At 35.1% G+C, this 12943-nt stretch overlaps 2 protein-coding genes, 1 long non-coding RNA gene and 1 other non-coding gene across 5 annotated transcripts; 2 read left to right on the top strand and 2 right to left on the bottom strand.

Moving 5' to 3' along the window:
• Window positions 1-206: 206 nt before the first annotated feature.
• Window positions 207-294, bottom strand: trnay-gua (transfer RNA tyrosine (anticodon GUA)). The gene is given in 2 exon segments: window positions 207-242; window positions 258-294. It is a non-coding gene; the product is annotated as a tRNA-Tyr (tRNA).
• Window positions 295-3540: 3246 nt separating this feature from the next.
• Window positions 3541-4710, top strand: tnnt2c (troponin T2c, cardiac). The gene has a single exon (XM_051107052.1). The coding sequence runs from the start codon at window positions 3574-3576 to the stop codon at window positions 4405-4407; it is 834 nt and encodes a 277-aa protein (XP_050963009.1). The 5' UTR covers window positions 3541-3573; the 3' UTR covers window positions 4408-4710.
• A 126-nt stretch (window positions 4711-4836) lies between these two features.
• si:dkey-222f8.3 (Poly(U)-specific endoribonuclease-C-like) lies at window positions 4837-9134 on the bottom strand. Of its 2 annotated transcripts, XM_051107051.1 has the most exons (7): window positions 9036-9134; window positions 7993-8092; window positions 7777-7888; window positions 7495-7616; window positions 6916-7028; window positions 6620-6773; window positions 4837-5902 (listed from the first exon to the last, which is right to left on the bottom strand). In XM_051107051.1, the coding sequence occupies exons 1-7, from the start codon at window positions 9044-9046 to the stop codon at window positions 5642-5644; spliced, it is 873 nt and encodes a 290-aa protein (XP_050963008.1). In that variant the 5' UTR covers window positions 9047-9134; the 3' UTR covers window positions 4837-5641. The 2 variants fall into 2 exon arrangements, with proteins under 2 accessions (XP_050963008.1, XP_050963007.1); XM_051107050.1 differs by lacking the exon at window positions 9036-9134 and having other exon boundaries at window positions 7993-8109.
• A 2592-nt stretch (window positions 9135-11726) lies between these two features.
• On the top strand, window positions 11727-12943 carry LOC127164434 (uncharacterized). Its single transcript, XR_007827644.1, has 3 exons — window positions 11727-11807; window positions 12795-12831; window positions 12901-12943. It is a non-coding gene; the product is annotated as an uncharacterized LOC127164434 (long non-coding RNA).

The raw sequence follows: 12943 nt of genomic DNA, 5'->3' as shown, positions 1-12943 counted from the left end.
TAGTCTTTAAACATAATGCTAAAAATCTATTTTTGCTCACTTTGTATAGTCTTGTGAATCAGTGAAAAGTTTTATTTACATCGGTATGCTTTCTTAATAAAACATAAATAATTGTAGGGCTATCTACATAGCCCAAAATTACAATTTGAGAAACTACAACATATTTAATATAAGACACTGCCAAAATTTATGGTTGAAAAATTTTCTCCTTCGAGCCGGATTCGAACCAGCGACCTAAGGATTACAGTGTTGAACCTCTACAGTCCTCCGCTCTACCAACTGAGCTATCGAAGGGATACGTCACGGCTGAACGTCAGCTCATTTACACGTCATTCCGTCATCCAATCGTCAGTAAATTTCCGTTTGATATCATTTTTTTTCCACGAGCACACATCTAATAGATAAAGTCTTCAAAAAAAGAACATATAATACAAAAAAGAAAAAAAACGTATTACGATATTTCCCGTGGGAGTTGAATATCTATTTTGGCTCTTGCTTTCTAATTGCGTTTTTTCAACAAGTTGTCTAGAACCAGGGGCGCCGCTAGGGCTAATCATTCGGGGCTCGAGCCCCGAAAGTTTTTACTCCAGCCCCGAATGTTTTTTTTTTTTTTTTTTTTTTTTGTATGACCCTATGATTTGCATGGAATTTGACAACGTTTGAATGATTTAGTTGGTCATTAAACTTAAATCAAGTCGCGATATGGACTGGTATCTGTAAATATTATGCCGCAAAATACTATTTAAATAGGAATCCTGCATGTTCTGCGTGTTCTATACATGTTTTCTATACATGTAATACTGACACGCGCAGTAATGAGGGCATAAATACATTAACATCTCCAGAACTGCTCTGAGAGTAACTTCATGAGCATTTCACTGTTTCATTTGAGTAAAACAAGCGTCAAATTTAAAGGTATTCACGACAAGTCGGCAACCCGTCAAAATAAAAGTTCGGTTTAACTTTATTAATCATTCAGTATAATGTACGTGCCTACTACTACTACTACTACTACTACTATTAATTAATAAAAATGTATACATTTTTTTTTTTACACAATATTTCTTCCATGTTTTACATTTTAATAGTAAATCCCCTTTATTTGCCAAAAATAAAATATTATTTTATTTTATACCTTCATCTGATAACCAGATGAATAATGATAATTCCATAAGGCTATTGTAAAAATAAATAAAACTTGTTTTTATGCATTCAAATTAACATGCTAAAACATATTTGGTAACAATAAAACGTAAAGTGAGAAAAAAAATAAACCTTTTGATAGGGTCCTAAACATGTAATTTTTCTTAACTTTTGATAAATTGACAGTAAATTGTATGAGATTCATCGTTTTAATTAATTACACTTGATTAAATACATTTGAATTAATAAAATTAAATTTAACCATTAAAAAGAAGACCATGCAACTATATATTTGTTACAGTTATAAATATATATTTTTAAATGTATTATTTTATTTGTCTAACATATTTTTGCAATGTTATAATTTTGTTATATTACTTTGATACGTTTGCTATTTGCAGTGATTACTATTTACTATTGTTAATAGTGTGACAAGGTCTTTAACACCCAGTTTAATGCCCTGGACCCACCTAAAAGGATCCACGTTCAACCACTTCTGTCTAACAAAATCTGATGTGAGCATGATGTGAGCTCCCACCAACTACCTATAGCCCCTGATGTTTTGGCACCCGCCCCGGATGTTTTAAAATCCTAGGAACGCCCCTGTCTAGAATAATCTAACGTTATCTGAAAATGTAAAAAACTAATCAAAAACTAAATTTGTATACTCCAGAGAACGTAATACAAACGTACAAAATACAAGGAATTTAGCGTCATTGTAAACACATGCTTAGTGATACCTTATTTTTTCATTTGATAGACAAGACTTAAGCTTAGTCACAGACTAAAATGCTTGTCTGGGCTGTTTTAACATGAGAAACTTCACTGACTGATCTTAAAATATGTCAGTTTCACTGTTATGTATCAAGATGCACACCAGTAGTGTTTTTATCTAAGGCATGTTTATAAAAGCCAACTAAAATGTCTAACTGAACTTTGGCCTAAACCTGGTTTAACCTAAGCCCTGTATGTGAAACCAGGCCGTACAGTTGTAATCTTTATCTTTTCAAAATACTGATATACTGCAAGGTAGAAATTTCTACTGTAACTGTGAATTGGTTATTTGGGGATCCTGTCAGTCGTCACAAACACTGGGCCCCTATTGATAGATGCAGCTGTCCCTTGCTGCGTCAGTCCAATCAGGAATCTGATTTAAATAAGACCTCCACCTGGCACTCACAAATAACATGCTGGCAGACAGAAAGCTGATAGAATCACCCCTCAGTAAAAGGGTACAGTGGGACCATAAAGACTATTTATAATCAAACAAGAGAGGAAGAGCGACATAATTATCCTTCATTCTTGGAGCATCACTCATCCCGTCTATTATTAAGAAACAAATTAAAGGGGGTCACACTGGTTATGTATACAATAAAAAAGACAATTATTTCATATGATTAAACCTTTTATAATTGCACAATATCAGTTGGGAGATTTAGACCAGTGGTGAACCATAAATGCCTTCACGGTACAAAAACAAATATTATCATAACAAAGGAGCCCAGAGACCACCATCATTATTTTTCTGTACACACTAAAGATGAATTAGAATAATCACAATGCATTTAAATTTCAGCTGAAATATGATTGCTATGCTCTTACTAAGTGAACATTTCCATAGTGATTTTATCTTTTCTTTTCTCCAGATGCAATCGTAGATCCAAAAGAAACATTTCCACATATAAATGTGTGTGTTTGTGTATAAACTTTATTTAAAGGCTTAGCCTCCCACATTTCACATCAAATAGAAGACTGACTCAGAGTTTATATTCCCAAATGGCTGGCGGTTGTTCCATAGGATTCCGATGGCAGAGTCAGCCAGCTGAAATGTTAATACACAAATAGTTGTACAGACGCCACTGAACACTTGTCCGCCTTTGTCAGTTATCTCTCTGTCTACCATCATCCGGTTCCATTCATTGTCTCATGGGTGGGGTGCAAAATTCTCTGCATCATTTTGGAATGTTCATCTTGAAATGGAATTATTGAGCATTCCGTGAATCTAAAAATGACTCAAAGACATTCTTTATACTCAAAGCAACAGAAGGAATGAAACTAGCCAATATAGTCAATGCCTAAATATTAGTACTCAGTTAATCTAATCAAACATGGTGTGAAAGAGGATCCCCACCAAAGCACAAGTGTGCATGTGCATCTGTTTTGAGTCTGAAATAGGCTCCTCTTCACACCACAAAGGTTTTAGAGTGGGAGAGTCAGAGGTTAGAGGTCAGGGTCTGGGTATAGGACAAGACAAGGCCCTGCATGGAAGAAAATAGATCCTAGGTGCATCTGTTCAAAAAGCTTACCCAAGAGGCATTTAACAAACGTCACATGGGGCGGGAGGCCCCTATAAAACCACCAGGCATCCATGGAGAACATCTCAGTCCATTCAGGATCTTTACAGCCAACTGATAAGTAATAAGGAGCACAATGTGTGACACAGAGGAGTATGTGGAAGAGTTCGAGGAAGAACAGGAGGAGATGAATGAAGAGGAAGAGGAAGCGGCTGAAGAGGAGGTTGAAGAAGAGGTTGAGGAGGAAGAAGAGGAAGAAGAAGCAGCCGAGGAGAAAGAGGAAGATGAACAAGAGGCAGAAGAAGACACCAAACCCAAACCCAAGATGTTTGTTCCCAACATTATACCACCAAAGTTGCCTGACGGAGAGAAAGTGGACTTTGATGACCTCCACCGGAAACGTGTGGAGAAAGACTTCAATGAATTGCAGAGTCTCATTGAGTCGCACTTCTCCACCAGGCAGAAGGAAGAGGATGAACTTGTAGCTTTGAAGAACCGCATCGAGCGCCGTCGGGCCGACCGTGCCGAGCAGCAGCGCATCAGAGCCGAGCGTGATCGCGAGAGGCAAGCTCGCCTCGCCGAGGAAAGAGCAAGGCGTGAAGAGGAGGCCGCCAAACTGCGTGCCGAGGAGGACGCCAGGAAAAAGAAGATCCTTTCCAACAAGGGCTACGGTGGCTACCTGCAGAAGGTGGATCAGAAGAAGGGCAAGAGGTTGACGGAACGTGAGAAGAAGACCAAATGTCTGATGGAACGTCGCAAGCCGCTCAACATCGATCATCTCAACCAGGAGAAGCTGGGAGAGAAAGCCCTTGACCTTTGGAAGTGGCTCACACAACTCCATGCGGAGAAGTTCGATCTGGGAGAGAAGCTGAAGAGGCAGAAATACGACATCAACGTTCTGCGGAACCGCGTTAGTGACCATCAAAGAGGAGCTAAGACAACCAAGAGCACCAGGAAGTCCTGGAAATAAATGAACTGGATTGACACATTGCAATGACACACAAAACAGAGCCAAAAAGGTTCGTTGGAATCAGTTTTAAGTCCAACATTGAACTTTCTAAGACATCATGATATCTATTTTAATTTTTTGTGATGTACTATCAGTATACTTTACTCACTGAGCATTGTGTAATAGGATTTACAGTGTTAATGCTTTGTTTCATGTCATATTAAGTCTCATGCTGTAAACAGTTCAGAATATGTAGCAGAAATGCAGCCGGTCAAAATGTTTTGCTTATATTTGAATGTGATTTTTTTTTTTTTTTAACTTTTGCTCATTAACCCTAGTATTATCAAACATATTGAATTACAGCAATAATTTAATTTTGGAAAAACATGCTTAACTTGAGCCACAATTACTAATTGACAATCTAAAAATTAATAAACAAACACATCAAGATGTTATATAAACGGAAACAATCTTTATTGCAACAAACATAAGGCACATATTTTACTGTAACAGCAGTGTTATAGTACATACTTCAAAGTATCCATTTCGTTTGCATTATAAAAAAAAAAAAAGCAAAATAATTTTTTTGTGCAGAATATTTTTTATGCTATAGAGTTTCAAGGACGGATAAGTAATGAAAGTGTAAGTGATATTCTTCATCTATGAAGACCCATTTTTCAAGTTCCACTCCGTCTAGTGCAGTTGAGCACTGAGTTCATACAAAAAAAAAATACACTGACAAGATGTGTGGATGGCTTAAGTCTCATAAAAAATAAAATACACATAAGTGTTTCATTTCTGATTTGTAACTCTCTTGCTCAATTAACAAAAAAGCATGATTTCTAAAAGCTTGCAGCAGTCAGGTTGGGTCTATGTAAAACCTCTATGCATAAATCACTGTCAGCATAGCATTAAAAAAAAACACAGTAAAATGTGTACATTCTTTGAACTTAAACTTAGTGCATCTAATGCAAAATAGCTGTTTATATAGTTTATAGGCTAAGCAATTTAAGGCTCACCTAACTACGAAAGCCTTAAGACTTTTGCACATAACTGTATACAGAATTTTATAACAAAATTAAATGGATCATTTGCAATCTGACAGTTTTTCTAAAAGCATATATTGGTCACATATATTTCACACTAGCAGTTTAAGATTGAGAATTTAAGAACCTCAAGCTGTAGTAGTGATTATTTGGGCTATCAACCCAACTTTATCTATGTTAGCCTCTAAATCATACCAGATATGATAAATCTAGAAATCCCGGTTGTTGCTGCTGATCATTTTAGGGTATGAAGTCCCAATGGAGCGCCCGAATCTGTACACCACAATCTCAAGCAGGTACTCGTCCACCTTCACTGTAACATTGGTCACACGCTCATTAGACAGAAAGAAGACAATAGTAAAGAGAGCCACCTCGAACTCTGGGCTGACGCCAATGAAACAACTGCCGACCGGCTTGACCAGGCCATTCCAGCTGAACTGCAGGTTCAAGACGTGATCGTCCTCGTCCGGCTGTAAAATTGAAACAGTTTTTAAACACTCTAAGTAATGCACACAAAGCTATATTATCTTGGTCACAGAGTGTTTTCACGACACTTCATCAATTGGCCATATTGACGGCACTGAATGTAAACAGTGCTACTGAACTGAATCTAACTTGCTTATTTTGCTGATTATTGCTGCTGAAAATAGTCACTTATCAAGTTTTGGGCTGTACTAATCGGTCAAACATCTGAAAAAACATTTTGAGTACTATAGACTACCAAAAGTTATAACAAATTAAAGAAAAGTGCAAAAAACTGTCTGAGGAACCAAAAGGCTTTTGTGGTCAGCCAAACTGAATCAGGATTTCCAGGGCAAGAATCTTGACAACATTTGTGTTTGTTGCCAGTCAGGTAGGTGAAATATTAGGCTAATATCTTAACTAACATTGCTTGTATGTATCTTTACCACCTATTTACTTTATTTTATCAAGATATTGCACCCCTTCCTGGTTACTAAGTCCTGCTCTATATGATTTAGCAGCTTCCACACATTTTTTTCATGGTTTAACAGCATAAATTAGCAGCACAACATATTCAGTAGTACATTAACCGTGCAATCCATGCTGTTGCTTACATGTGAGTATCGCCAATATGGCCGCGCATCCGGGAAACTGACCAAATCATGACGTAAGCACAACCCTCTATATAACGTTCCTTTTCAAATTAATTTAAAATGATGAAATACCGTGTCCTTGTTATTTCTGGCCTTGTATCCTTTGTAGTCTACATGATTGTGTTTCTCCTGATGGTAAAACTGGACCCAGTTGTGGAGGCCCATTATCTCTTTACCATGTTTGGTTTCACCAACAAACACGTGCTCAAATCCACAGGAATCTTCCCTGCATCAGGGATAAAAGAGAGATCAATAAAAACTCATTAGCACATAAACTTCAATCTTGTCTGTTAGTTACTAATCTTACAAACTCAGTTCAGGTTATAGGTTTGAAATACAGTGATGTATGCTAGCTCCACTTAACTCACCCTCCACTTTTGTCTCTGCGATACAGCTTAAACCAGATGTCATACAGCTGGCTCTTAAACTTAGCTGGATCCGACTGGGCTAGACCTTTGCGTACTAAATACCTGTGGGCACACTGCAAAAACAAAACATGTCAGAAGAGAACTTAAAGTATATAATGTAATATAATGCTTGCACATATTTGCAGAATTATGCCTTTACACTTTGTCGTAATAGTTCTCTCATTGAACCAATATTCCTGTACTACAAAGCTAATTTGCACATTTGTCACTTTTAATCTCCCTTTTTTTTGTAATCAGTGTTTTTTCCCTAAAAATACTGCAGGAATAGACAGTGCACTACAAAACAAGACACAGTAGGGCACATTTTGTAAGTTACTTCTAAATAAATGAATGAATGAATGACATTACAGACACTACAGAAAAATCTTACTTTGCAATTCTAGTCAGGAACCTCCATCGATCAGGTAAAGCCAATGGCAGGCATACTTCAAATTCTTTAAGTTGCTAAATTTCTACATGCTCAAACATGACATTACTAAATAGCAAGGTAAAAACATTGATCAGCGAGTGATAAGATACCTTCATGACCTCTGTCTTCAGAATGGCATCCAGGAAAAGATGATTCTCCTGAAGCTCCTCTTTTGTCACATGCTCAGCCACTCCTGTAGACATCTCATAATTGTCCAGCAGATTTATAAAGTCTGAGAAGAGACAAAGTGAATAAAACAGAAGCCTAAACACTTTTGCCATACACTGCATCATATCAAAAACGATCAGTGACTAATGGAAATTAAAAAAATAAATATTTTTTATTACTTTTAAGTATAAGGATGCACTTAAAAATAGCCTATAGCTACTTACGGGCATAAGTATCAATGCTTTTGAGCTTGTTTTCATTGACATAGGAGAAAAGAGGAGCTCTAGCGCTGTCCCTGGCATGATTGCTACCTTCAGCTACAAAGCCAGCCTTACCCTGTGTGAAAACAAATGCATTATAAATGACTGCATACATGAATGCATTTACTTAAAGTCATACATGTAATGATCATAAACATGCCTCCTCCTACAAACACTTACCTGTAGGTTGATTTTATAGTCTTTTCCAGGCATCATGCGATTCACATCCAGCTTCCACAGTTCGTTCAGCAAATCTGAGAGCTCCCGATTGATGCCTTGACTGCAATGAGAAAGCATGATATTATACATCTAAAATCAGTTAAGTCTGGCTCTTTTGCTGTCTTAACAACAATAGCACCTGTAGTAAATATGGTAATTGTTATTATGGTTATCTTTGAGGGTTATTTTAGTTCACCTATCTATGTAAGCCAATGACTGGTCAACTTAGTCCAAAGGTTATGCAAGAAGATAAAAAGAAGAAATCTTTAAAGTCTTGTACAACAAGTTTCACATTCTTAAAAGGTAGTTAAATAGTATAACTATATAACTTTATGTATTTTAATATTATTGACTATATTAGGGCGTTTCCAACTGTGTTAAATAACAGGTGTGACTGTTTTATTCACATCTAGAGTTCAGAACAGCATTTGTGTAACGACAAAAACGGGAAGCTCAAAAGATTAGATGTAAAACGTTCAGATGACGTAAAACTCATACCCATGTGAGTCACTCTAACATGTAAACACAACACAACAGCTGGTTGTTAAGGTCAGTTCCGTTTAACCAAACATAAGTTTACGGAAAAATCATGACGATATTAGAGAGTTACAGCAGGAGTTGCTCGCATCTGGAAACTGTTAGAAAAGAGGTCGTTTGTAAATGTAGCATCGCCTAAACTTGCAAAACAGAACTCGCTTGTATAACTATTTAAACGCAGAAAGTTATGTATGAACGACGAAGCTGTCGTTGCGCGCATCCTTCTGGCGGTTTTATATTAATACGCACCGGATGTTATACCAGTTTGCACGTTAAAAATAAGTTAAGAACTTTGCACCTTGCCTCGATTACATTTACAGTATAATTCAGCAAAAGCATAGTCATTATGATTTTAAAAGAAAAATAAATGCCCCTAAGTAATACTGTCAAAACAACTTTTTAAGGCGGCCAATATAAAACACAAAACGGAAAGACCGTTAAACATTAACTGACACTAATTTTCTCACCCTCTGGCCATTTTCACAGGTTAATCCACTTTGTGGTTCAAAGAAACACGTTCAGTCACTCCAGCGATAAAAAGCTGGTTTTTGATGGGTGTGTTTACGCTATGTTATGCATTTTTGATCGATAGACAAATCTGACCAATGAGAGGGACGCACGGTTACTGCCCCTCGTCTCGGATTGGTCGTTTTACTTAGAAGGCGGGACATATTGTTTAACCAATAGCAGCTTGGAAGAAAAGAACCTAAGATCCAGGAACTAGGGCGTGTGTGTTTAACAGGTTGCACACTGGCTGTAAACATGTGGTAAAAGTGATGGAAATGTCAGCCAGAAATTGTGGATTTTTTAATATTTTATTTGCACTGAAAAGAAAGATTTATTTGTATTAGTATTAGCACGTTGCATCCCAGTGAACTCTGCGGAAGGACTCGGAGGAAATATTAATGTTATTAATTAATGACGTAAATATGTATTATCAGATTACAGGTGTATGGATGATTATGATAACTTATACGATTATGTGTTCTGCAGTGACTTGAGTAATTTGGGTATGCCATTGTAATTTTTTAAAGGGATAGTCACTAAAATTGAACATTTGTGTAATTTACACATCTGTATGTTGTTCCAGTCCTAAAAGACTTGTGTTTATCTTCAGCAGCATTTATTTATTAAAATGCATTTATTTTTTAAATGTCCATGTTTTTTTTTTTTGGTCTGAAATATCATAATTTTTAGGCTTTAAACTGAATTGCAACCTAGTCATTAATACACTACCAGTCAAAAGTTTTTGAACGGTTAGTTTTTAATGTTTTTTAAAGGTCTCTTCTGCTCACCAAGCCTGCATTTATTTCATTCAAAATACAGCAAAAGCTGTAATATTGTGAAATATTTTTATTATTTAAAATAACTGCTTTCTATTTGAATATATTTTAAAATGTAATTTATTCCTGTGATCAAAGCTCAATTTTCAGCATCATTACTCCAGTCTTCAGTGTCACACGATCCTTCAAAAATCAGTCTAATATGCTGATTTGCTGTTCAAGAGTCATTTTTAATATTATTATGATCAATATTTAAAACAGTTGAGTACTTTTTTTCAGGATTCATTGATGAATAAAAAGCATTTATCTTAAGCTTTTGTAACATTGTACACTATACCATTCAGCTTGGAGTCAGTATAGAAATGATAGAAATTAATACTTTTATTCAGCAAGGATGCTTTAAATTGATCAGAAGTGATGATAAATGTTACAAAATGTTATAATGTTACAAAAGATTTTGATTTCAGATAAATGCTGTTCTTATGAACTTTCTATTCATCAGAGAAACCTGAAAAAAAAACCTCTGTTTTCAACATAATAACAATAATAGTAAATGAATAAATCAGAATAAATTGCATTTTAAAATATATTAAAATAGAAACAAACAGTTATTTTAAATAGTATAAATATTTTGAAATATTAAAAAACGTTGGATCAAATAAATGCAGGCTTTGTGAGCAGAAGAGAGTTCTTAAAAAAACATTAAAAATCTTACTGTTAATATACTTTTTATTATTTATTATGTATTCATTTTTTTTTAGTTACACATATTTGTTATGCTTATACATCTGTTCATTTCTCAAAGCACATGAACAATGTAGGCTTTCCCCTAATTTCTACTTGCTCTAGCTCTGAAACTAACTGAATCTTAAAAAACAGTGATACTCAAAAAATATTAAAATGTGAAATAACGGTTTTTAGTCATTTTAAAATGTATTGTAAAATGTAATTCATTCTTCCTCCCACAAAAACATTATAATACGCTGACTCTGAGCTCTGTTTCTTAAAACATTTTTTTGCTGCCTTTTGTGGCTTCAAGTCAGTTTGTAATGTTATGATTTACCCTGTAGCTAGTTGGCTTAATTGGTAAAAAGTTAAGCATGTCCTCAGGTAGCTCAACTAGTAAAGTATGGTGCTAGTAATACAAAGGTCATGGGTTTGATTCCCAGAAAAATTTAAAACCAATAAAACATGTGTTTTTATAGTCATTTTGGATAAAAGTATCTATCAAATGCCCAAATATATATATATATATATATATATATAAGTGTTTATTTATTAATTTAGTAGACACTTTTATCCAAAGAAAAATGCTTCTGTAACTAATGCTGCTGAAAAAGTGAGCGGGAACTAATAAACACATATTTTAAATATGTGTAAAAAGTAAATTTAGTAAGTATTTTAGTGGGAACAAAAATAAATGTCTATACCATGGGTGTCTGGCCTTAAATTGAGAACATAAGACATTTTGTCTTTCTGACCCCATTGGTTGCAAGCAGATCTGGATCGTTTATTAAAAATACTAAATCTATGTTGTTATGCTGGTCACAAAATAATTAAAAATTATATTTTTAATTTTAAACTGATGAAATATAAACTGAAGTCCCCTCACATATAATCGACCCCCTCAGGTTTGTAGTTTTCATGTAATTGAATACAAGAGGGAGCTGATGATCACCATTTGGTTACATGACTTTATTCAGATTAACACAACAAATAGGGACTTTTGCTTGAGGAAGACAATGTTAAGTATGTGTCGCTTGGGCATATAGTAAATGAGCCAATTTGAAGCAGCTCTGAGTCTGCTGAAGCTGTAATACGACAGGTAGATAGAAAGTTAAGTGCAGTTTTCCATCCGCTCCACTAGGTGGCAGAAGCGCTTTCAGAGTCTACGGATCCATGACAACAGGAAACAGAAGAAAAAGAACCTCCGGAAGACACAGCTGTTCATGCCATGTGAGTTTCTGAAACGCCACATGAAAGCAAACATTACACTGTCGTCTGTGTCTTCTGAATGACGCGTTCACACAGCAAATGTTTATCGAAAAGTTGTTTATTCAGTTGTTAGGGAGCTAGTTAATCGTTTAATTAAATGTAATTTCACTCAACCGACTCAAATGTGGACGTAGCTACGAGATACAGCAGCGTTTCTAGAAAATAGAACAGAGGCCGTTCTGTTTTCGTATTAGTATTTATTTGTCAGGCGGAGAAAATTTGTAACCGTACACATGTAAAGTGACTTAAAGGGTAAAACGAAAAAGCACTTAAATATCTTTTAATCAATTGCTGAAACGCTAAGTTTGGTGGGTGTGTCAGTTTAAAACGTTTACAGGTCGCAGTAAGATTTTCCCTCTTTGATCTAGAAGTGGTATCAGAAATCTCAACCAAGGTTGTGTTTCCTAAAAGCTTTGTGAGCCTAATTTGACTTAGGCTTACAATGCTTTTGGGAAAGGCAGCCCAGGTATTTTTCTTGTCCGCATTGTAAGAAGCAGAAGAAGTGCATATTCAACAAAATAAATGAATTTAAAGATAAAGTAGTCTTGAAAATGAAATCGTGTTGATTTTCATAAAAGGTCAAAGACACACACACACACACACACACACACACATATATATATATACACACACACACACACACACACACATTTTGTACGTTATACATACAATTTATGTGTATATATATATATATAAACTAAAATTATATAGTATGTGCTGTGTTTGTAAAAAAAATAATAATTTAGATATAAAAAAATACTATATATATGTATATATGTGTGTGTGTGTATATATATAAATATATTTTTTGTTTGTTTACATCTAAATTATTATTTTATTATTATTTATTATTTTTACAAACTCAGTACATACTACATAAAATTAAAGTCTTTGTTTCTTAAATTCTCTAAAATCTGTTTTATATTTGTGTCTGGGACATGTGGACAGACTTTGACTGTAATGATGGACACCTCCTTGTGGACAGGTAAGACTTAACAATTTGATTTTTTTTTGTTGTGTTTTCTTTTAATACAATTGTTTTTTTTCATCCCAGAGTTCTGTGATGTGTGGACAGACTTTGACTGTAATGATGGACG

Source organism: Labeo rohita, chromosome 4 (assembly GCF_022985175.1).
Source record: "Labeo rohita strain BAU-BD-2019 chromosome 4, IGBB_LRoh.1.0, whole genome shotgun sequence".
NCBI classification, from domain to species: Eukaryota; Metazoa; Chordata; class Actinopteri; order Cypriniformes; family Cyprinidae; genus Labeo; species Labeo rohita.
Note: the sequence above shows the minus strand (reverse complement) of the source record. Positions and strands in the feature narration are given on the sequence as shown.

Excerpts from the sequence above, each read along its gene's own strand:
- tnnt2c (XM_051107052.1), top strand. The coding sequence starts at position 3,574 with ATGTGTGACACAGAGGAGTATGTGGAAGAGTTCGAGGAAGAACAGGAG.
- si:dkey-222f8.3 (XM_051107050.1), bottom strand. The coding sequence starts at position 8,109 with ATGCTTTCTCATTGCAGTCAAGGCATCAATCGGGAGCTCTCAGATTTG. Across the intron at positions 7,029-7,494 it reads TGAAGACAGAGGTCATGAAG|TGTGCCCACAGGTATTTAGT; the intron begins GTATCTTATCAC and ends TTGTTTTTGCAG. Across the intron at positions 6,774-6,915 it reads CGCAGAGACAAAAGTGGAGG|GGAAGATTCCTGTGGATTTG; the intron begins GTGAGTTAAGTG and ends TCCCTGATGCAG.